The sequence below is a fragment of the Aulostomus chinensis genome, chromosome 17, assembly GCF_037954235.1.
Source record: "Aulostomus chinensis isolate RoL2024-O1b breed Wild chromosome 17, RoL_Achi_v1.0, whole genome shotgun sequence".
Lineage (NCBI taxonomy): Eukaryota > Metazoa > Chordata > Actinopteri > Syngnathiformes > Aulostomidae > Aulostomus > Aulostomus chinensis.
This window is the reverse complement of record NC_141336.1, coordinates 16199308-16224762: the sequence shown is the minus strand read 5'-3', so window position 1 is coordinate 16224762 and position 25455 is coordinate 16199308. Positions and strand designations below refer to the sequence as shown.

Here is a 25455-nt window from a genome sequence, read left to right as displayed (position 1 = left end):
CTGAGGAGTTCGGCCATCTGTGTTTATTTTATTCATTTATTTATTCATTCATTTATTTATTGCAGTTATACGCTGATTTATGGGATGCTAGTTTGAATGCACCTGACTGGACTGAGAAGAGAAGTTTAATGGAGTTCTAATGGTGCTGGATGCCTCACTGACAGCCAGATGAGACGTTTCCATCCCCCCTGCTGTCCCCTGTCACCCTAATGCAGGTCGTCCTTCTGTTTGTCATAGACTTCACGTCTGTCAGAGATAAATGTATCATGTAAATTATGAATTTCATACATCCCCTCTTACATTAAATTCTGGCTGCTATAAACCGCCTTGTTATTTAAAAAAATGGGTTATGACCTCATATTTGTCCATCTATCAGACGTCTAAGTATTTTAATATTCATAACAACTTCAACTGTGTAACTTTAAGTATGCTTGACCTTACATAGCCTATCATATTAATCCCAATTCAAGGCTGAGACTTCGGTCAACCCTTGCGATCCTACCAGTCTCTTCACCCATGTACAATACTGCCCTCAAGCGACGATTCACACGCACTACAACTGGCAACATAAACACCCATTTCTCCCTGACTGAGGAGTAGCTGCAGGCTGGAGGATACACCGCCGGTAGCAGAAACTCCTTCCTTGTTGACGTGCAGCATAATCGGTGTCATTTACAGTGATGAGCTACATGTCTGCAGACCTCGCGGAAACAGGATGACATCTTGTTTTGGCTCAGTCACATGGTGTGTGGATGGTCAGTCGTGAAAAGCCACAGCAGTGTGTACAGATGTGTTAACCAGGAGGCATCTACAGAGTGCGTGAGTGTGTGTGTGTGAGTGTGTGAGTGTGTGTGAGTGAGTGTGTGGACAGTTTGTCGGGGACCTGCTTACTCTGGAGATATCTATCAGCAATGCCTCATAAGAGCAAGAAAGAAAAGGTAAAGTAACTCATTTTAATGGATTTATACTTTTATTCATGATACATCAGTTCATGTCTTATTTGATTTGATGTTCTTTGTAATTCTAGGAATCCACCAAATCTGGGAAACCTAAAAAATCTGGAAGCAAAAATGGGCCTGCAGGTGACCAAGATGTAAGTTTTCTTCTGTTTTTTTTTAAATGTCTCTTTTCAGAAAAATTTCTTTTTTTTTACAAAACTGTAAACTTAGCTCCACAGATATCAGTGTTCAAAGGCTAGCAAAGGATAAAACACAACAAATAGAATAGGAACAAAGTCTTTCTGTGTGTTTTCAAATGGTTAGGAAGGTGTTTGGTGTGTTTTTTCATTTGGACACACATTTTTGTCTTTTTTTTTTTTTTGAAAGTGGGTTTCTTTCGATTTGTTGTTCTTTTCAGTCTGAACAAGTATCTCAAGTGGAAAACAGACGGTGGTGAAATGAGGTGGAGTGAGCACATTTTTAGCCTCAAGGTATCATAAACTGAGATCATGACAAACATGTGATGCTACAGACAAATTGTTCTCCGGTCCTCCATGACTCCAACACATTAATATATTCGCATGTAAGGATATTGAACAGATTTGAACTCATTTTTTGGGCTATGTATACTTTTAATAGTAAATTACTGACATGCTCACTGGAAAGTTTGCTGTTTTAATGACCTGGAGAAATGCAAGCAGAGTTTGTCTTGTGACCTTACGGCATGATCTTATGACTTCATATCTGCAGAGAATAGTTTCATTCAATCCCAGCCATGCCTTGTTTGTTCCCCTTTTGAATTGATGATGTTGCAGCAGTTTTTTTTCCCTCCCCGTCGTCTCCTCAGCGGTGTTATGGTGAGAGATGTGATTGATTGACTGCTGACCTACTGTCTTTTTCCCAGCTTTATCAGCTCCATCTGTTCACTGAGCTCCATCGCAAACTCTGTCAACAGATGTAACGCAGCGCTTCAACGTCCGTGATCAGGTTCCCTCGCTGAGAATCATCTGATCTGATTCGGAAAGGAACTTGACCCTTAACCACAACACCATCTCTTCTCCTCTTCTCTCCTCTCCTCTCCTCTCCTGTTAATGGCATCTCATCCTCTGTTGTCTGTGCAGGGCTCCAGTAAAAAAATGCCTCCTGCAACTCAGCTGATGAGGGTGAAGCAGCCGGGCTCGCACTCCGTTGTGAAGAGAGAGAAGAGGTTCAGCACTTCATCTTTCCCCCTCAGTGCAAACAGAGAGCTTCATAAACTACCTGAACTTGCAAGTATGTCTCTCAGCAGGACTCCGCTACTCTTTCCTCCTCTGTAATCCCTCAGATTGGCTTTTACCTAAATGACCTTTATCTTGGATTGAATGTTTGGCCTGGATGAAGGGAATCATATTAACAATTCATAGCCTCAGTGGATCCTCATAACCACCTTTTAACCTTGAGGTCTCACTACATAATTTATAGCGAAACAGACTACCTATCAGCTTTATCTGTAATGCAAATGATGTGCAATCAGCTGCATCTCCAGTTGTACCTAGAGGAGGAAACAGATCTTGCCGCCGGAGGGCTCGGTCATGTGAGATAACTCTGACGCAGACTGAATGGACAGGAGACCAAGAAGACAGTGGCGGAATTTAGGCCTTCTAATAATGTCTGTGAAACACAAGACCAAATCCAATTTGCACTTGAAAGTGTTACATTTCTTGGAGCGTACATGAGCTGCCTACAGTAAAGGTCATGAACTCTTTAAACCCAGTGGTTCTCAACCTGAAGTGTGAGCCCCCTCCCACCCCCACCCCTCGTAATGACTGAAACACACCGAGCACATCCATGACGTGACGCGGCTTTCATAGCACACTGCCTCTCTTGTGATCAGCTGGAGCAGGAGCAGCCTGTGCAACAGATCTCCGGTACGACACGGCTACGTGCAGCGCCGCGGGTCTCCAGGTGTTTAAAACAACACAACAGTGAGGAGAAGAAACACAGAGCTGAAAAATGATTCAAGTGAAAACATCAGAGAGAGATGCGAGACGGGTTGATAAACCCAGCAGTATTTGAGTCGTAATATAAAAATACAAAAGATACTTGCACATTCTTAACAGTTAAGATGTTCAATTTGCAGGTGAGAATCTATTCTTTTGGTGAGTGTGTGAGCCCGATTGAAGTGACTGTCAGTGGTTTCATTTACTCGATTGAGTCACTCTTAATACCATTGCATTTGTGCCAATTCTGAGGTAAGACAGCGAGGTTGAGGTTTGAACATTTACATTAATTTTTTAGCGCGTCTTTGTTTACACACAGAGTTACACGCAGGATGCGGCTTAGGTGGTTTCCTGTAAACTATACCCAGCAATGCTTTGCTCTTATACCTGGATGAGCTGGATGACAGGAACAATAGAGGTGTACCATGCTGGAGATTTGCTCGTTGGCTATGTGTATCATTATAAAGGAGGCTTCCGTTGTGTGTGGATGTTCCTCTATTCTCGCTGAACTAAAGGACACAGGCAGGATTTTTTTTTCTTTTTTGGCAAAGATACTCACATACTCTCCACATTTCTATCATAGGCTATGCAACATTTTCTTCCTTACTGGGAAGATTTTTAACCAAAAAAAAAAAAAGATATCAGGATGTTTATCAGCACATAAAGCTCCCATTATGTCCATAAAAGTCCCTGTCGACCGAAATGTTGATGACTAACTTAAGCAGAAAAAAGTTAGTGAAGGACTATGACTGTCTTTTTTTGATAAAGGTCAAGCACGAGGGAATTTACTTGGAGAACCACAGACATTATTGAATGTGGAGAGGACCATCAATGTTGTTGTCTGATGTACTAAAAATGGAGCAGCTCACCTTATAGAACATCAGCCATGCGCTTGCTACCGCAGCACCTGCGGGTTCAAATCCAGCACGATCCCTTTCCTTGTTATCATTTGTTTTTATTACTCTTAATTCATAATATCTTTATTTTTAGTGCAGTTCGAGTTACTGAGTGTTAACCAGGTAATACTTAGTATCTCCAGTGGTGATTAAGATAATAAGCATATCTGTTTTTACTGTACTGCTCCAAAACCTGCTCTGTAGCTGTGAGTTCTGGGAAGAGAAGAAATGGTGAGAAGCAGGAACAAGGAAAATAATCTGGCTGACCCTTCAGTGGACGGCATTGACCTGGAGAAACACGCATGAGCAGGCAGAGCCTTGAATATCATCACAAATTACACTCCTGGCAGCCCAAGGACGGCTCTGCGATTTTAGGCCCTACAACAAGAGGTCAGATGCACATGAGATAACCCACTCACACTGGCTGGATAAATTTGCAGTGGACATCTGAATCAGAGATTTATAACCGAAACTTCTTTTTTTTTTTTTTTGAATTGTAATCGCTTGATTAGTGATGTGGAATGTTTATTTTGTGCAATTAACTCAATTGACTGGAAATCACCCATCCAGAAAAAAATAGTGAAGGGTATTGGGATAATTAAGTGATTACAATTTTAAGCTGTAGTGATTTTAAAAGTCTCGATTTCCACTGCACGGGGCCTCTTTGACAAGTCGTCGTCTAATCTCAGTTTATTATTGAAGCAGTTAAAAAAAAACAAAAAAAAAAACACCACATCGTAAACGTCACATCGTCGTCGTCATCCGACTTTTACTTGAATCCCAAAATCAAGGTGCAGACAGAGAAAGACATTTGTCCAAAATTGATTTTATAGTAGGGTTGCCAGAATAACTGATTCATTTGAATGAATTAATTATACGATGAAAATAACATCATTTTGGATGGACATATTTGAAAAGCTCTCGCTGTCAAAATTGATAACATTTCTAATCACCTGACAGCCTTCATTTTCTTATGCTACACATTAATACACAGATGTCTCAAAACACTCAAGGTTCTTTAAAGTTACGTGTTTCCTCTCTGTATTTTAGGTGTGTTTACGTATTTTATAAGTCTAGAAAAATCAGCTCTACGCTGTCAAAGAGAACATTTCAAACAGTTTTCATCCGGCCAGAATCGTGTCAGATACTCCACCCTGCATGTTTGATGAACTCCAGTGTGTTATTCCAAGTGTTAGTAAAACATTTAGCATTGGGTTTGAGTTTCAGATGCCTCTGACACAAATATCACATCCTGCGCTGCCACCTACTGGTTAGAAAAGGAAATATTTTCCCTGGCTGTCCCATTCAGTTTTAAATGAGTCATTCACCATTTGGAAGACTTTATTTAAAGCATGTGGTTATTTTTAGATTTGTTCTTTTTGGTAACCGGTAAACCTGCATCTCCAAAAAAACACAGTTTTCAATCACAGACAGGGCCCGTATTCCAAATTCACAGGAAAGAAAAAAAGAGCATTTGTTCAGGGCTATTTTCAGCTGCTGATCAATACACATTGGATGGAAGTGCTTAAAACAGCAGCCCTGTGTGTGTGTGTGTGTGTGTGTGTGTGTGTGGGTGGTGGTGGTGGGGTGGCTCAAAACAAATTCTTATAAAGCCTCTGTTCATGATAGCGTGTCACGAAGCGCAACAGTGACCCTCACTGATGTGTTTATTTTTGGACAGTAGAGGTCTATGGAGCTCACTGAATGGAGTGAGAGTTTAGCTACGACTTCGCAGGATCGATTATTTGTTGTGGTTGGGGGAGTTTAATTAGTTTTGTTGATAAGACTGAACTATTTTCAGTCCTTGAATGCCACCCCCCCCCCCCCTTGTAATAGCAACAAAAATCTAGAGGCCTTTCACTTTAAGAAAAAGTAGGTAAAAGTGAAGTGAGAGGTTGCATTGGACTGTTTGCGTTGAGCTAACTTGAAAGATTTTTTTAAAGAGAATTAACTTTGCAACATTTTGTAGCCTGAACTCAACCAAATCAGGTTGAGTTACTGAATACTCCCGACAGCAGACAAACTTCATATTCTTACTGAAGTCGACTTACTTAACCATGACAATGAACCTAATTAAAATGAGTCCATCTCACTTATAGTTTGATTAATTTGCTTTGCAACACATCAGTTAATTAACTTATTCATTTCTTGAAAAGTTTTGTAACATTTTGATTAGCTTTACATAGCTTTCATGTGAATAATGATTACAGAACTGATAAAGCGATAGAAAGAGTGACTTGGAAATCGAATCTACAAACTCTCCTTATTACCTTTACAACAAGAAAAGTGTGCGCATTATAAAGTTTATGAAAAACAAACAAACATACAAAACAAAAACAACAGCAACTAAGACTGCTGAGGCCACCAGTTCACTGTTAAGGCACATTAGAATGGAAAGGAAAATACTGACTGAAATCCAATTACCAGAGTAACTTGTGCATACATGTGCACACTCATATCCAGCCTGTCCAACTAGTAGGCAGTAGGAGGCAGCTTTGAGAAAATACTGCCGTTGGTTGTCATGGCTGTGGAATGTAATGGTAGCTCTTAGAGAGGTTTTGGCCCACTCCTAAGTGATACACTTGGCCTTTCTCTCCTCTCCTCTCCTCTCCTCTCCTCTCCTCTCCTCTCCTCTCCTCTCCTCTCCTCTCTAATATAAAATACAGCGTATCACAGGATTTTGGGAGAGAGTCCTATCCATTGAAATTATGTAAAATTGTTCCTGCACAGTCACTTTGTTGTGCAATTATAATGAAAATGTTCTCTAGAACGTCACATCTCACTGGCCTTGTGTCGTGAGTGTGGTTTAGCTTTGCATCCTCTGGTAAATCACATGAGGCGAGGAAATACTTCTTCATTATGTTGAGATGGCTGATTCGTCTCTCTGTTGGTGATTGGTCACCGTGGAGCCTTTAATACACTGATGTGCAGAGTCTTAAAATACATCCCCACTGATTTAATCACAATTAAATTCACAGTCTGAAATGAATCAGTGTAACGTATAAGTGTTATAAAGATTTTAGACAGTATATTTCATGTTCAGATTTGTTTTGTCAGACTTCAGGCAGTCTTTCAGAGGTGGATGGTGCACTTAATTTCTGGCCTTTTACTGTAGTTAAATTTCCTGTTTGCATGTAATTTTATGAAACCCATGTACGTCACTTGCCAGAACATAATACATCAGAAGTGTGAGTCATGAAACACTCGCTTAAAATATGCTATTTACAGCCACTGATGGTGGCAGATGCCGCTTGGTTTTTCAATGATGTATATTTCCTTTTCATTTTCTTTTGGATAAATATACCGAGGATTCACACATTTAACTGTCTCCAATGCAAATGCGTTGGAAAGTGTATCTTCAGTCTTGCAAAAGGAAGACACTGCTCTTGTTACTTAATATTCATGACATTCTTGTCGCCATTCACACACATTTGATATTCATCATTATACTTTGTATGTACTGTAGCTTGACATGGTCTTTCATCTTCATCACAAGGTTGCTTCCACTGAATGTTGGCTTTTCTTGTTGCAAGGCGTCTGAGTTTCACTCCCAGCAGCCCTGTCCTCTGTCGCTCAAGTTCTTGTCTCCTTCTGTTTGTCACTGAATCCAAAGATGACCCTCTCCCCCACCTCCCTCTGACAGAGAGCCAAGCAGGAGATGAGAGAAGGAAGCTGTGAAATACTGTAAAGATTCAGCCAGGGCATCTCTTTAAGCACACTGAGAGTACGGTATTTCTAGCCGCTTACTCGAAATCAGATTATGCTGAAAACCCAGCTAATGGAACCGACTGTGGAGTCTACTTAAGTCGATCTGATCTAAGATCTGTAGCAGGGCCTGCCTGCCTTTAGCGCGTCACCAGAGCCGAGTGAGTGAGGAGGCGGAGCCGAGCAAAATTCCAATGTATGTCCCGCCCTCTTACAGCCACCCAAGCCAATCATTTTTCCTGTCTCTCAGCAGCAGTTGCTCCTATTGCGCCAGAGCTTTCCGCGCTTAGCCAATCAGCTTCCTCCTTCACTGCTTACATCACTAACTAGCCAGTTCCCTCCAGCAGCGGAGAGCTTCATTTTCTGATCTGCTTTTGTGCTAAAATGGAGGCTGGCCTCTCGCCCTGAGTAGATCGCCTTCCTGGTTGAGGTTTAGATGTTGACATGCAATAAAACTGGAGACAGGATGGTTGTGGATGCACCTAACTCCAATGGGCCTTTTCAGCCGGTGGCTCTTATGCACTTCAGAGGTACGTAACGACAAATTATTCTTCCTGTGTTGTCCAAGGGAATTAGAGACCTGAATGTTGCTGTTCCCCTCCACTGGTTACCGCTTGGTTAGTCATTATTCAGACGTTTCAGGTCACGTCACTGGCTTTTAAAAAGCGGCTCTATTGAAAAGTGGAAGCGGGGAAGTGTTTTTGTGAAGCTGGTGCGTATTAGTGTGAAACACGGGAGCTACATAAAATTCTGGTTTTACTAGCTAGCTACTCTCTGCCCATCCCCCCGCCAACCAAGTGATGTCAAAGGAAGTGAGGTCAAAGCTAAAGAAGGGGTTTCTCGCTTCTTACATTTCTCAGTTTAATTGAAAACTTAACATAAGAAAAGCCCAAGGCGGTTACTTTCTTCTTCGGCGTTTGTCACACTCACACGGGAACAAATTGGAGCCTGCTGCAGCCTGTTCTCCATCCACCCACCCTTTCCCTTGTTACCTTCCTGTGAGCAACACCTTTGGGAGACATGTTTCTAACATCATGACACTACAAATCTTACATTACACCCCAGCCATCTCTGTAGAGGCACGGTCAGGCTTGGTTTCCTAATGTGTGTACAGTGTACTCAGTCATGTTTGAAAGGCCCAGCCTGTTACCTCTGTACTCTGGTGCAGCCCAGCATTAGATGAAGCCTTGGGCAATTATTGATCACACTCTATTGAGCCAAACAAGCGACTGCCTTGAATGACAACTCAGTGTAGGGGAACAATGAGTCTCTCTCTGCCTCTTTCATCTGTTTGTGTGAGTCTTACATCATGACCCTGTTCATAACCGGTGTCCTCTACTTGATGTGTCTGTAGGTGGTTCTGGACATTTAGGTTCCTTAAATCAACACAAATACACTAAATGACTATGTGGCCCTACTGTATTGCTTGGAATATATTTGCATTTTTATTGACATTAAAACCCAGACCACCTGTGAATAAGACTTAAGATCTAACTGTGTCTTCACAATGGGCGCATTTATGCTCGTATTTAGAGCTGCTTACTTTTTAATTGGATGCCTCGGGAGACAGATGTGTCACTGAACATCCACCAGATTTGAGCACGAGCCGTGTGGCTCAGGATGATGCGTTCAACCAAGCTTGTTGTTGTGATAATCACTGGATTGACTTATTGTACAATAAAAAGACATGGGCTCAATAATTTAGCTTGCCTCAATAAATTTATGTGCTTGTGCTTATAGAAGAACATTGGCATCAGTTTTTGGTGTTCAGTTGGATTTATTTACAATATTTTCCAGTCACAAATCAAAACTGATTTGGTCATTTGAAGAGCGGTTGCACTATTATGCTATCGCAGTATCAGTGTCGTAAAATGCTGTTAAAATGACAATAATATAATTTATTGCAATAATCTATCGTCCAACAAAATGTGTGATTGTGACAGGCCTACATATAACAAATAAACAACACAGACCAGGCTGTAGGAACCGAACTCTTCACTTTTATATTCAGAAATACAAGACTGCTTTCTTGAATGTATGTGATCAAACTAGTTAGTTCCCCTCAAAACTGTAACACAGTGTCCCTCTGAGTAACTATTAATGGTATCAGTCGATGTTTACATTGATCATAACGAGCTGTCGATATCACAACCAGTCCTAACCACAGACAAGCAGCTGTTCATTTGACCCATTTACAGTGAAAAAGTAGAGACTGGTTCCAGTGTGACTCTGATTATTTATCATCTTTGTTTTTGAACAGGAGGCGTTAAGATAAATCTTCCTCTGTTCTCCACAATGATACTCGTGTATTCATGTGCATGCTTGTTCCCATCCTAAGGCCTCCATGAGATGCATTAATAGAAGTCACATTGTGGTTTACATCAATTTTGAGATCACAAAACTGACCTTTATCTGTTACACAACAACCCGCTGGGTATTTTAGGACTGTACAGAAACTTTATAACATAGGCAGACAGACTTATGTAATAGGGGGCAGCACAAGTCTGACAGGGTCAGGGGTGCAAGGAGTAGCAACACATTCCAGCCCAGCTTCAGGTCCCACAGCAGCCAGCAACAAATGAGAAAATATGTTTCCCCAGTGCCAAGCAGAAAGATGTGTCACTTTAAAACCAAAATAAACATGAATTTGACTTGTTTCTGTTCGGGGTTCTACCAGTCCACTGGTTCTCCTAAAGTACACCTCATTTGACCCACAAGGGTTCATGCTGCAACAAGCCTCATTCTGGCACGTGTTCTCTCGACCTAAACGAATGATTCTTAGCAGGCCTGACTTAAAATAATCAACATCTATCTTGTGTGTTAAATCAGGAGTCCTGGCACTGGTAGTGTTTTTTTTTTCAGCGCTGTTGGCTGCCAAATTATGGAAATTGATAACAAATAGCGACTCACACTTCAGTTCTTTTCTGGAATTCCCAACATCTCACTGTCATCAAGACAAATTGGCTGTCTTCAAACTGACACTGCAGAAGTGTGTGTGTGTGTGTGTCTCTGTCCCCGAGCCAAGCCTCCATTATATCTGAATAGGACATCTCTCCTCTTACCTAGATTCTGCCTATTTGCAAGACTGTCAAATGCGTGTGTGTGTGTGTGTGTGTGTGTGTGTGTGTGTGTGTGTACATACACGCATGCTTGTGTTAGCCTGCGCATCCTCTTCCATGCTATCTTTGCCATTGTCACTCTCACAGAAATTAGGGCATGAGGGAACAGGGGCAACAGGGAACAGTGTCTGTAAACACCTGCATAACTGAATGTGCAGACATTATGGCTGTGCAGTAAACTGAAATGTAATCAAAATTGCAGTATGACTTACTGCAATTTTCACATCGCAGGAAGTTGCAGTATCAAAGGCTAATTGGCTGTCCTGTCTACACATCAAATTCTAGACTTGAGAAAATCTTTGTTTGATACATTAGCAGAAAACCTTGACCTTTTTATGGGGTTCTGATGAAAGTGAGAGTAAATGGTGTAGGAAGTAACAATCCCCGTAATATCATGGGAGGTTTTGCAATTAGGTATTTGATCAAAATCACGCAACCTAAGCAGAGACTTTTCAAGACATCACATCACATAACTTGCCTCTGATTTTCTTTCCATTTATGGCTCCACGCATTTTTAAAATGCACACATCATGCTTGTTGTATTGCTTTTTGTCTTATCAGCTTTTTGAACCGTGTCAAATTCGCACAACATAATTGTCCCCCAGCATAACGTGGTTATCTCAGACATGTCAAGCATTCTATCTACAGGTTACAGCACAGTCACATGACCTGCAGTCGCAGCCCATATCATTAGGTCCACTTGCTCAATCAGATATGATTCAGTGCAACAGCTCTGCCTCTATAAAGATGTTTGGTTTCAGTAGATACTGTCAGAGAGGTCTGCTTGTGAGGTTCTGTATTAATTTAGAAGTGCATCTCATATTTTGGCTCTTCCCACTTACATACATGACTGGGGCACAGGATTAGAAATGCCTTCAGATATGATACAGTCCGAGATAACACCGTCCCCGTGCTGCGACCTCTATATGTTGTCAACAAAAATTGAAAATAGATCATAAAATTTGAATGCATGACATGCTGTCGTGTTGCAACAGGGGTTGGAATGGCAGAGTAATTCAGGATTCAACGGCAGTGTGCTAATCAAACGTTGTAAGAAAATTAAAGCAGAATAACAATCAACCTGAAATTGCCCCCAAAAAATCATTAAGTCAAAAAGCATTAAGCATCATCATAATTATTATTTCTATTTCTAATCAGTGGTGTCAGTTTCACAGAATTTGTGCAGTGAGATGATACAATTAGGGCTATGCATCATGTTTAAAATCTCCGCACAATCATTTTTTTATTGTTAATTTTGTGCAACTGTAGCAACTTTTGCATCAAAATTTTTATGCTTTTATAGGAGAAAACCATTTTTTTTACTCCATTTAATGAGAGTGGATTATGGCTTTATTGATTAATTGTGAGTGCCTGTGTTTGCATTTTTTAAAGTTATTTATTTATTTATTTATTTATTTCTGTTTTGGTCAACGTGATATTAATATTTGATGTACAGGGTGAAGTTGCTGTTTTAGATGGATGTTAATGTTTGCACCACTCTCAAGACTGTATGCCGACTTGCCGTTAGTGGACCAAAAATGTATCTTATGATTCTATTTTTATATTATTTATATTTTAACAGCAAAAGCAGCAGCAGTTATAAATCCAAATTGCCCTCCTCTAGACCCAAATAAACAAACAACTTGTCGAAATGGCAGCTGCTTTTAATAAAAGTAATGACTAAGCACCAGCTCTTTATGGATTCATATGTTGCAAGAGGAAGTGTTGTGATGTATTACTTTTATAGCTATCATCTCCGACCATAGCAGGGAGTGTATGCTTAATCCAGTCTGCTTCCTCATGCTATCAACATAGTGTGCAGTGTCTGAGCTCATCAATGCCACACCCTCTACTGATTAGTAATTATGGGGTATTGGAAGATACACAGATTTGCGGAGCCATAAACCCCGCATACACAATGATGACTTTGATGTCATCTTCTAAATTCCCTTTCTTTTATATCAAATGGGATCAATTTTAAATAATTGATGCTCACAAGCTGCAGTTCTGGTTGCAGAAATACTGTGAATATGTAACGCTGATGATGTCATGCATCTGTGTAGGCAGCTTGTAAAACCTAACCCTCATCGCCTATGTGATACACTACATATTTTACACACTTATGGAAAATAAACCTATTTGTTCATCACAACCAAATCGAAGCATCTTTATCAAATAGTTTCCTGTTTTCTTCTTCTTCTTCAGTCCTTTAAATTACCCCACACCTGAGTTCAGCGTGTAATGCTCTGACATTACGTAGTCACCTAAATTATTAAATCTCCAGCAGGGAATCAAATTCAGGTCAGTCAGCGTTGGGTAGCAGCAAGATGGTTATCAAACTTCATTACAGTTTAGAGTATTTAAGATGATAATCTTTTAAGAATGTGTCTTCACTTTCCCAAAGACTAATCTATAAGATGTCTTAAGGGAAGTAGACGCGAATGTGAGAGAGTGGTATATGTAAGGGACATGTGCGGACTCGCATCATTATCGTCAGAGAGAAACCACAATGTTGTTTCCCATAGCTGCGTAATTACAGTGCCACCGTGTTTGTATGAGCAGGTAGGAATTTACAAAGGCAGGAATGGTTATTTCCTCTTTGTGTCGTCCTGTAACTCTGAATAAACCGAAATAGGAAGTCTTCAAACCACCATATATTGAGTGAAACAGCCAGCGTTCCTTTCCAAATATTAGTTTTCCTCGAATGGCTTGTGCCCAATAGCTGGACTGTGACCGTTCACCTAGTTCCCAAATCCCTCATCCTGCACTCTTTCCTCCACTCTGCTTTGTCGTTCTCCTCCCCCTGGGCTCTATCCATCGCAGCCTTTCTCTTAATGCACTTAAGGCTTCATGACTCATTTGCCAGTCTTCATCACTCTCTCTCTCTCTCTCGCTGTCTCGTAATTTCTTTTTCAACCGCATCCCTGTTGTAACTGTCATACTTGACGCTTCAAAAACGCCCCCTCCTCTCCATAGTGACCCTTAAGTCGTACTTCATCACCGGCCTTGTTATGCTTTCACCCATGTTTGAATGCTCCTTGGACTCCTTTTCTTCTCTTCACCCACCTCACAGCCTTTTCTCTTTCTCTTTAGATGTGGCCCCCGCAGAGCAGGAGAAGCTCTTCATTCAGAAGTTACGGCAGTGCTGCGTTCTTTTCGACTTCCTGTCAGACCCACTGAGTGACCTGAAATGGAAGGAGGTGAAGCGGGGCGGCGCTGAGCGAAATGGTGGAGTACATCACCCACAACAGGAAATGTCATCACAGAGCCCATCTACCCAGAGGTGGTGCACATGGTCAGTGGAGCCAGAGGGGCTGAAGTTAAGCTGAAGATGAGGGTGAAACTTTGGCTGAGAATAGGAGGCAGGCGGTAGCTGCAAGGCAGAGCTGCTGAAGGGAAATAACAGAGTTTAACATGTGTTATGTGACTTCACTGTATCCCAGCTCATGTTTGTGATCTGGCTTTGATGGGGTGTGGTTAGGGCTGGGTTTTTTTTTTGTTTTTGTTTTTTTAAGTTAACTTTAGGTCACCTATGCGGAAACGATAAATGTTGCATCACAAAATCTCTGTTAAAATTCCCAACGGTTATTTTATAATTTCAGATTATAATTGGCATTAAAACTGCATTTGATTATCTGAACTTGAGTCAGCAGCAGTGTCTCAGATACAGGGGCCCTGACATAACACTGCAACATGTATCAATGAAAACACGGTTGCAGGCAGCGTCAGCACTCTGAGGTTTTTCTGCCATCTTCAGAGAGTTTGCTCAGAATGACAGACGTTGCTGTGTAAGCCTCTTGTGTTTTTATGTGCAAATTTCCAAAATGAGAGAACATGACAGCAGGTTAGCTCAGGCAGAAAGCAGGTCTGGTGGGGGGGGGGGGGGGGGTCAGTGACTGCAAATGGGAATCTCTAGCAGACCTCTTGTTCCTGTGGACGACATGCAGCGGGGCCTACTGATGTGGCTGAGGGCAGCGAGGGAGAGCTTCTGGCAGTTCTCGGGCTCACTGGTGTTTGTGGTTTTCTAGTCAGGGTCACCAGTTTAGAAGAACAAAGTATTTCTTTTCTTGGCGTCGCAAATTAATGTCATATACCACGTTTGTATGAGTGAAAAGTCTTGATCGGTGATGATCCATTAGACGAACGCAATGACATTTTTATCAATGAACTTTTTGGCCGTCGTAGGTTAATTTCTCAGATAAACCTGCAAAACCATATCATTCCAAAAAAGTAAAAAGTAGTATCCTAGCACTTTAAACTGGTGAACAGGGTAAAAATGACACTTTTAAATCCTTGGGATGGGAATCAAGAACAGAATCCCATCACAATCTGTTTGATTAACTCTGAGAATCATCATATGCCTCGGAGATTATCGCTTCCTTTTTATCAATCCCAGCATGTTTTTTCTGACAGAAGCTCATTGCAAAACGTCGAAAAGAAAAGATAAGGAGCAATGTAATTTATTTAAACACATTCAAAATGTTCTCAGTAGATAAGCATATCTTTTGATCTACAGTGTTTCTACACAGTGTTCATTGGTAGGACCGCTCTTCTCTCTTTTTCCACGCTGAAGACTGATCAGTAATCTTCCAAGCGGAAAGCAGAATCACTGAATGTATTTGTATCAACAAATTTTATGAGTTCCCATCCCTTGTTCAAAACATGTCTGGAGGATATTTGATAATATTCAGACAATGAGACGGTTCTCTTTATGTTGCCATCTGCGTGAGTCAATGCTCACGTACTCCCAGTCACAGTGTTAGCTTGCTGCTGTTAGCATTAGCTCCAAACACCACCATGCACCAATTCTTGCTCGCAGAGCTGCTAGCACGGCAGTAGGCTGCAGAACTGCTTCAGTTATACCTTACATCTGCCAGCTTTTACGTTTATACTTTTCAAGAACAGGTTTTCTCTTTTTTTTTTGTACTGAATTTGACATTTGGAACAAAAGCTGTTGTTTGCAATCAATAGAATATCAGTGTTTATTTACTAGACTTTACCAGTTGTGAATCCAAGCAAATCGAGATTATAATGACTTTGGGCTTCATTGCCATTTCAGTCTTAGGTGAGTGAAGATGTAGAAGTGGAGCTGTAAACATAACAAAGACACTTAAGACTTAGACACTCTTTCCTCAGCACCAACTATCTTTGCACCATCCGAGTCAGCTACAGAACTGCCACCATCATGACTTTTCTCTCCGCAGCTTCCAGTGTTGCATTATTGCACAGTCTTCCTCACAGCCTGTTCTAGGTTGAAGTGCAGCACAGCCCAAACGGGCGACCCACCTTGTAGCCAGTCTTTTCAAACAAGGCTACCAGTGTTTTAGTAGGCCACCTGCACCGTCCCATGATCTGCCTGGCAGGGAACAGCAGCCCACAGGGGAGTCAGTTGACACTGTGAGAGACCAGAAACACAACACACTCAGATTATTGTGAGCCAAACCCTTGGAGGCCAGTTCCAAGGACAAAGTTAACAGGAACCTAAAAATACATTTTGTTTTAGAAAACCTAGGGTAGGTTGTGGTATATAATAGATACATTGATGCAAGACTCGGACATCAGGGTTCACCGATGCCGTTAAAGAATAGTTTTGTATAAATATGACACTGAAACATACTTCTCTTAAAATATTAGCTATTTATTGAAAATTCTGTACCAAAACCTGCTTTCATTGTTTGTTTGCGCATCTGCGATGACGGTAGACATTATAATCAAGAGTGGTAAAATTTTCACCTTTTTAAAAGGGAGTTGTTGTTTTTTTTTTTTTAAGTTGTTGTTGCTGTTTCGCAGCAGAAAATCATCCATAGTTTTTATTTGTCATCTTTGGAATAACCATTCATTTGTGTTTTATTTTTCCAGTTTGCAGTGAATATGTTCAGAACATTGCCTCCGTCGTCCAACCCCACTGGAGCTGAATTTGATCCAGAAGAGGATGAACCAACACTTGAAGCTGCATGGCCGCACCTCCAGGTTGCTGTTTTGATAGTTTGATTATCTGCTGAACAATCACCCGTTCCAAAATAGCATGACTGGACATGACACAGCTATACTTTTTTAAAAATATAGTTCTTATTATCTCGGCATGAAAAGCTTTCATTGTCTGCACATAAAAGATTCATAACAGAACTCCACAAAATAGCATGTCTGAGTTGGTATGAAAGAGTGGCACTAAACATTGTTTGACTCTTATTTTGCTTAAACTGCTTCCCAGCATTCATTCCTTTGTTTGCTTCTGTTGCAGCTCGTCTATGAATTTTTTCTTAGGTTTTTAGAATCGCCCGACTTTCAGCCCAACATAGCGAAGAAATACATCGACCAGAAATTTGTTATGCAGGTAAAGATAATGATATTTACTGGTTAACAAACTTTTGTCTGACAGACACATGTAAGAAAAAAATTATATAACATTATTATACTATTAATATCAAAATTGATTCATTTTGATCTTGTGACATTTATTTTTTTTTTTTCCCTTGCATGGAAGCTGCTAGAACTATTTGACAGTGAAGATCCCAGAGAGAGAGATTTTCTGAAAACGACCCTCCACAGGATCTATGGAAAGTTTCTGGGGCTGAGAGCTTACATCAGGAAACAGATCAATAACATTTTCTATAGGTCAGTGCACTCGAAATACAAAGTGTTTACCTTTTTGCTTTTCAACCGATTCCTTAAAGGCACAGTTGATATTGTTTGACATAGGGTTATATGAGGCAGTCATCCATAGCAAGGGTCGACTTCCTCATTTGGGCCATTAAACAGAGACCAGCAGCACTCCGATGCTCAGCATTGCACTGCTGTGGATGAGCAGGAGAGAAATTGATGTATTGAATCTGCCTAAAATGATTCCCACATAAAAAATCTCTCCCATTTGCATGAACAGTTTCTGTACTTGAACATTTTATACCTTACAAACCTACTTTTGGCACCGCATTTTTTTTAAACATTAGAACTCCTTTCCCATTCCTTTGCAGTGTATTCTGGCTAATTCCTAAAGCTGCTGTGGAGTCATGCCTTTCACGCCGTTTGTCGGAATACATTGGAAGTTTTCCATTTTGAAAATGTAGAGCCAAAAGAAAGAACAATGAAAAGCAAAGCATCAAAATGTAGCGCATGTGTTAATGGATGTTGATTTTTTTTTTTTTTTTTAAATCTTTCTCGGGTGTTTTTGAAGGTACCACCCGTTCTATGGACGGCTACCTCATACAACATAACTTGAGTAAACCCCGTCTATCCCTTTAAGACTGGACACGCTAATCATGTGTTTTGTTGGTAACTATGGAGGCTGTGTACTTAAACAAGTCCCTGTTTGTTCTTATAGGTTTATCTATGAGACAGAGCACCATAATGGTATAGCTGAACTACTGGAAATACTTGGAAGGTATGGATCACAAGTTTAACCGTGAAACGAGTGACTTCTTCATACCAGGCTTGTTGCTTCTGTTTCAATGTTCTCTCTATATATAATTTGTGTTTATTCACAGCATTATCAATGGATTTGCCTTACCACTAAAAGAAGAGCACAAGATTTTCCTGTTAAAGGTTTTATTACCGCTGCACAAAGTCAAATCACTTAGTGTCTACCATCCACAGGTAATATGTGTGTGTGTGTGTGTGTGTGTGTGTGTGTGTGGGGGGGGGGGTGTAAATCCAAATACTTGTTGAAATGAGAGGACTAAATATAATGTGTAGATTATTTTACTTTTGACTGTTATGAAAACATTTGTCTGACCCAAACCTCCTTTTATAACACACCTTCACTTTTCACGCAAGCAGCAGGGTCACTATGTTGACCCACAGGCGTTCCACATTCTGCTGTGCTGCTTTTTGTTTACACTTGAATCCAAATCCCATCACAGTTTGTCGATTGTGTTTTGTTTTTGTGTTTTGCAGCTAGCCTACTGCGTGGTGCAGTTTTTAGAAAAGGACAGCACTCTTACTGAGCCGGTATGTCAAAAGTGCAAAGGGGTTTAAATGTGGATAGCTAAATTCATGAACAGTTTCAACTGGTGTTAAAAAAAATGTTTTACAGGATAAAACTCTGGCAAATAATTTGTTGGCCTTTTCTTTATCCTCCCAACAGGTGGTCATGGCTCTTCTAAAGTACTGGCCAAAGACTCACAGTCCCAAGGAGGTGATGTTTTCTCAACGAGCTGGAGGAGATCCTGGATGTCATCGAGCCCTCTGAGTTCGTGAAGGTGCAGGAGCCTCTCTTCAGACAGCTGGCCAAGTGTGTGTCCAGCCCCCACTTCCAGGTAACTGATGGATGATGACGATGTCCCCTTTTATCACTCAAGCTAGCCTCGTGCCTTACTGTGATGTTACATGCGTTTTCTTTCAGGTGGCAGAGAGAGCTCTGTACTACTGGAACAACGAGTACATCATGAGTCTCATCAGCGACAACGCAGCAAAGATTCTACCCATTATGTTCCTGCTCTTTACCGCAACTCAAAAACCCACTGGAACAAGTGAGATGTTCAGCTGTAGCACTCCAGTGTAACATTCTGCATGTAACACCGGTCTTAAACAATCCCCGACCAAAGGGTTCACATGGCTCTCAAGTGTGTGCAGATTTTTGCTGTGCTACATTATGTACTCTCCTGAAGGTCTTTGAAGAACTTCACTGGATGTATTAATCACAAATAATCCCAAAAGGTCTGTTTCATAATGTCTTATGGCTTATATTCTCTCTGTTGATGAACAATTGACAGAACATGAAGAATGTTTCAACTTAAAAGGCTATTTCATCTAAAAAGTGGTGTCTTGATCCCACAAAGATGTGCATGACTTCTTGGTGACTTCAAAATGCAGAAACCGTTAGCCACGCATTTTAAGCTTGAATCTAACGGACTTCTAACAGCAAAACGGTCCATAATGGTGGTTTACAAGCTCCCAAACACATTCTCCAGTGTATTCCCCTCCTTCTGTAGCCAGCTAAATGCCTCATAATCTGCAGATACTTTCATTTTGGTCGTAAAACAAACAAACTTGAATGCTTGCAGTTCAGTGCAACCATGAATGAGTGGGACCAGCTCACTCATTCAGTTGAACCAGAAATGGGGGGTCAAAATAAGCTGTTCTACATTTAAAAGTAACTATCGTAACAGCTTTATATTTTGAAATAAATGTGTCAGACGTGTGAAAGAGCTGTAGCTGCAATGTCCTTGTGTGTGTGTGTGTGTGTTCACAGGACCATTCACGGCCTCATATACAACGCTCTGAAGCTTTTCATGGAGATGAATCAGAAGCTCTTTGATGACTGCACACAGCAGTTCAGGGCTGAGAAAAACAAGTAGGCACCAAAGACCTCATCTCCCACTCGGTCAACTGTGTTTGAGCGGCGTATAATTGTAATCAGCCTCATTGTTGCGGCTGAATGAGCGCCGGCCAGATGACTGACATGAGGTTTGCTGTTACTTTGCTCCACAGAGAGAAGGCAAAGTCAAAAGAGCGTGAAGAGGCATGGATCAAAATCGAGAATCTTGCCAAATCGAATCCACAGGTGCGTAGCACGTGTGCGCGATCATTTTAAGACCAAAGCATGTGAGTTTGTGTGCATTTCCTGGATGCAGAAAATAAGCGCTGTGTTGCATATACTGTGGTGTAATTTTCATCTCAGTCCTGTTCAGATTACACTGGTGTTATACTTCCATGTGTGCGTGTTGTTATCAGAGGGCGGGGGGGTACCAGTTCTGCTCCCTGAATCACATGATCTTGTGTTGCTGTCCTCTGGCTGCAGTGAGGGTGCGGGACGGCAACACATTCAAAGCAAGGAATCGCTTCAGAATTTCTCTGTAGACTCTGGCACACTTGTGGAAAAAACAGACTCCAGAGTAGAAAGGAGTATTGACAGAAGACAGACAACCATGGAGTCTGTGTACACGCACATTTTGGAGTATAACACCAGCTTTAGGCTACAGTAGTTCCACTTGATAACTACAGTTTAAAAAAAAAAGAAACTGCTGCTGCTGAAGAAAGATAGATTCTGTAAACGTGCTCAGTTGTGGCGATTTGTATCTCAATTAAGTTACAATTTAGCTTTTGCCTAAATTAATGCTACACACAAATGTGATCTTTGTAGCAGTGTAGCGCTACCTACTTGTTGGCTATCGACAAACCTGCAACTGACCACATTTAAAATGCATACATGTCAACCCCTACAGATGCCCACCTGTTATCATCCACTGGAAACTTCCTTATTATACATAGATGGACCTCCTTTTAATCATAAGAAAACGAATGTTAGCGCTTCGTGAACTTTTTTTTTTATATACAGTAAATCAGAGCTGCGTCTTTAGGGGTTAATTTGAAGAGACACATTTGACTACAAGTCAGTGCATTAAAATGAGCAGAGCAAGTCTGGAAATAGTTTTTAATTTTAGTAAACAACATTACATCTCCAAAATTGCTTTCCAAATTGCTGTATCAATAGCAAAACAAAAAAAAAATCCCAGTGATTTTTCTTTTTAAATTGTCAAACAGTTATAAGGGCGGGATTTGTGTAAATTGACATGTATGATCAGTGCATCGTGTTGCAACAGAAATTGCTCTTTAATACTTAATGAAGTGTATCCAGCAGCCGTTGAGTGGCTGACCTGACTTGACACACCTTTTTTTTGTTTGTTTGTTAAAAAGTGCCTTGAATTCATTTTTGAATTGATCAGAGATTCTGATCTTGATTCATTCTTCTTTGCATGCGTTTTTTTAAGACTTTTTCTCCATCCTTTTGTGTTTGTGTTTTTGTTTCCCTTTCTTTTCAACATAGTTCTCTATGTATGTTGATTCCTCTGACCTCAATAGTCCTGTAGCAATGGAGACGGATGTTCCTTTGATAGAAGATGTTCAGATGTTAAAAAAGACAGTTGAGGAGGGCGCAACTCAGGTAAACCTGACTTCTCTCTGTCTTTGTCTTTCCTCTTCCAAATCATCCTCTATATTGATAGATTTGTTTAGAAAACTTTAAAGTGTCCTGGACAACAGTAAGTTTTCCTTTCTCTGTACAAATCCTGCCTTCATTTTAAAGTGTATTTTTTGTTGTTGTCTTAGAAATATTTTAGCCCCCAAGAAGATTTTAATAGAAGAAAATCTGGACTAAACACTGGAATCAAGCTTTTTTTGTGTGTGTGTCTGCCTTTCCTTACATGTTGTAGAAGTGCAGGACTTTTTTTTTTGTATTTTAAGTTTGTTATTATTTTTGAATTAATTTTCCTTTGGTAGATTTGAATGCACGCCTGCACATTGTCACAACAGCAGCGAGAAGATGAAACGAGTGACGGTACAGTTGGGACTTCTTTTCTCCCCCCTCTAGATAAAGTTGCAGCCGGACCAGTGGAAAGAGCGGTCGATGGTGCGACGCAAATCTGAGTTGCCTCAGGATATCTACACCACAAAAGCCTTGGAGACCCACCGCAGAGCTGAAGAGATGTTGACCACCCACGATGGACTCTAGGTCCCCCCCCCCCCCCCCCCCCCCCCCCCCCCACACACACACACACACACACAAACACACACCTTCCTGCTCTTGGTCCCAACTGCCCCTCTTGCCCCTCGACAGCCATGGACATCCTTTTTCGCCCAGCTGCCACAGTTAAACTGGTGCCCCATGTTGGGCTCTCCATCCCTCGTCCCACCATCAGTTTACCCAGAATCCTTGGTTCTTATCCATTCCTCTCAGTGCAGCACACTGGGCGTATGACCGGTGCAGAGGCCCTGAATTCACCTCTTCAGATTTCTACTTCTCAGGTTATTTTTTTTGATTAATTTGGAGAGGGGCGGTCGTGTGTCTGCGTGTCTTTTTAGCCCTCTCCACTTTTCAGCGTGTCCTCCCAATACTCTCCCTCCATCCGTTCTTCTCACACTCCCTTTTCCTTCCATGCCCATGTGCGCTCACTGTAAATGTGGAACGTGGAAGTAAGGACGCCACAGCGCTTCATTCCGTCTTGCGTACATGTCCACAAAGAATTTCGGACGTTGAAACATAGGAACTGACTGACTCACTGTTTAAGGATCCTCTCTTGACCTTGACCCTTCGTTTTCTTTTCTGTCAAAGGGAACAAAAACAGAACCTGTCAGTCAGACGAAAGACGTGACTTTCCTGTCATCCATTGTTTGTCTTTTTTTGTTTGTTTGTTTGTTCTTCGATCAATCAAACGGACATCTTTGTCAGTGCCAAGGTTGTTGTGGATTTTTGTTGTTGTTTTTATCTGCGACCTTAACAGAGACACTGGCCTTTGTTTTTGGTCGCTGGTGTTTAGAGTTTTTTTGTTGTTGTTTTTTTAGTTTTTTTAGTGTAGCACACTTTAAGACCAAACGGAGGCCTGTCCGTAGCCTTGCAATGTTCAGGTAGACGGTGAGGAAAGAGGAAGTTGTCCTGTGGACATCTGTCACTTTCCCTTTTATTGCTTTGTGCCATTGCCGCTCTTTTATAAGCTTGCTTCCTTTACGTTCACTGGCAATATTTGGAAATCAGACCGAAGTTGATCCCCTGAGTGTTGAAACAATGTACTTGCTTTTAAACTTTAGTAGACGAGGAGAAATGAAAGCTACGTGTGTTCAGATCACCTGGGTGGGCGGAGCTGTGGGTTGCTAAGTTGGGAGATTTAGGTCTTAGTTTAAACAGCATGAAGGCATATTGATATTAAAGCTTTTAAATGCCTATAATTAACCAAAATTATCATTAAATGCAAAATACAGAGCTGCAATAAATAATTCACAAGTCGAATGGAAGATAACGAATTGCCAACAGTTTTTTTTTTTTTTGCTTGACAAAAGATGACGATTCCAAACCCTTAAATATAAGAGTGCAGTTTTATTTGCCATTCGTCACAAAAAAAGTCATCTTTGGATTGTTGAACGTGTCGCTTTTGGCACCTTTTTTTTCTTTTCTCCACATTCTCTGGACTTGTGAACAAGTCAGATTACTCGGTGAAGCTAATTATAAATCGCAGCTCTGATCAGATAGAGTTGGTGCTCAGTGGCGATCGACGCCCTGAATTGTTTGAGAAATACCAAAACTATGAATACGTGGCATGTTGCTGCCCTTCGGTTGTCTGGTTTGCAGATTGGTAGAATGTCATCCTCTGTGGGGGTTAGATTATCTTTGGGTCAGTACCATTGTTTAAACTTAAGGAGGTCTGCTAGATTTCTTCATATTTGATGTGTTGTGTTCTTTGTCTTGTCCCTGAAAGTTAGTCGTGCGGGTGTCAGGTCTTTTTTTTTTTTTTTTTTTTTTTTTGGGAGGTTTTGTTTTTTTTTGTTTTTGTTTTTTTGTCCGAGGCTGAAACAGACTGGTACCAAATGGCCATGAAAATGCCAGATACTGAAAAACGAACTGACATCGTGACTTGGCTTGTTAATTGTATTAAATACTGTATTTGCTTGAATGCAACAAAAAAAAAAAAGAAAAAAAAAAAGAAAAAAAATGTAAATTAAAACTTACCATGTTAAACATGTACCTTTTACCCTGGAGGAATGCCATTCACCAAACTGATTTCTGTTGTCGAGGTTATTGCATTTATAAAACAGTCCTGCTTGCTGGGAGAGATATGATGTTTTTATGGATTTTATGAGTTTTGATCTGTTTGAGGTTTATTTTAGCGCTGAAAAACAAGACATCCCGATAAAGAGAGATGATACGAAAATTAATGGGTGGCTTGTTCTTTCTGCAGGATCTTTGCAGATCCCCCCCCCCCACCACCACCACCACCTTTTAACATATTATTTCCGAAACATAACTTAAAGTGTCCTTTTGTATGTGACCTGTACTATATGATTCATTTAATATTGTATATATGATTTACCTTGTTTCATGTAGTGTTATATATCTAGATTAATTTTGTACAAATTGTCCCTCTGTACAGAATAAAACATCAATAGCAAGTGAAAGACGTCAATCTGGCACATACTGTCTTACCCCCCCCCTTTTTTTTTTCTTTTTTTGCTGCACTTTCAGCAACTCCAGAATTTAGGAAATACTTTTTTTTTTTACTGTTTCCTCCCTTCTATAACTGACAAATGTTTATGCCCGTTGTGTGCTCCTATCACTGTCTTTAGTGGTGTACAACTATATAGAATGAATAAAGAGATTATTTGAATATATATATTTTCAACCATGCATCCATTTTGGCTTTACTTCTCTGAAAGGGTGCATTTTGATTCTTTGAAATTGACAGCGCAACTTTACTTGCTTGTTTTCACTAAGTTGTGGATACCAAGTGTGTAAAGAAGTTAGCCAGAGAAACCTAATGGTGTCATTTTACATGACTACAAACAACACCAGACACACTACCAGTCAAAAGTTTGGATGTACCTTCTCATTAATGGTTTTCTTCATTTTCATGACGATTGACACTGTAGACTCTCATCGAAGGCATCAGAACTATGAATGAACGCAATGGAATAGTGGAGTAAACAAAAATTGTTGAATAACTGTAAATATGTTTTACATTTTAGTTTCCTCAAAGTAGCCCCCCTTTGCTTTCTTGACAGCGCTGCAAACCCTTGGCTTCTCTCAGTGAGCTTCATGGTGTCGTCACAGGTTCGCCATGGCAGGGTTCAGTTGTGGAATTTCTTGCCTTCTTATGGGGTTGGGACCATCAGTTGTGTTGTGCAGTCAGGTTACACAGCTGATAGCCCTGTTTGACAGCTGTTAGCTGATTGGTTCTTGCCATAATATGAATTCTAAGTGAAGAGAAACGACAGTCCATCATTACTTTAAGAACTGAAGGTCAGTCAGTCTGGAAAATTGCAAAGATTTTGAATGTCCCTAAGCGCGGTCGCAAAAACCATCAAGTGTGACGGTGAAACTGGCTTACATGAGACC

General features: G+C 40.7%; 1 protein-coding gene across 1 annotated transcript; it reads left to right on the top strand.

Annotated features, from left to right (window-relative positions):
* The first annotated feature begins 453 nt into the window (after positions 1 to 453).
* Positions 454 to 24731, top strand: ppp2r5ca (protein phosphatase 2, regulatory subunit B', gamma a). The gene is given in 20 exon segments (XM_086181840.1): positions 454 to 938; positions 1028 to 1093; positions 2060 to 2210; positions 13731 to 13846; positions 13848 to 13889; positions 13891 to 13932; positions 16497 to 16607; positions 16879 to 16971; positions 17122 to 17252; positions 17956 to 18015; positions 18119 to 18227; positions 18528 to 18581; positions 18718 to 18774; positions 18776 to 18889; positions 18976 to 19060; positions 19063 to 19102; positions 19825 to 19926; positions 20064 to 20136; positions 21400 to 21516; positions 21943 to 24731. Coding segments are annotated over 20 exon segments (1731 nt in total). The 5' UTR covers positions 454 to 911; the 3' UTR covers positions 22084 to 24731.
* The last annotated feature ends 724 nt before the right edge of the window (positions 24732 to 25455 follow it).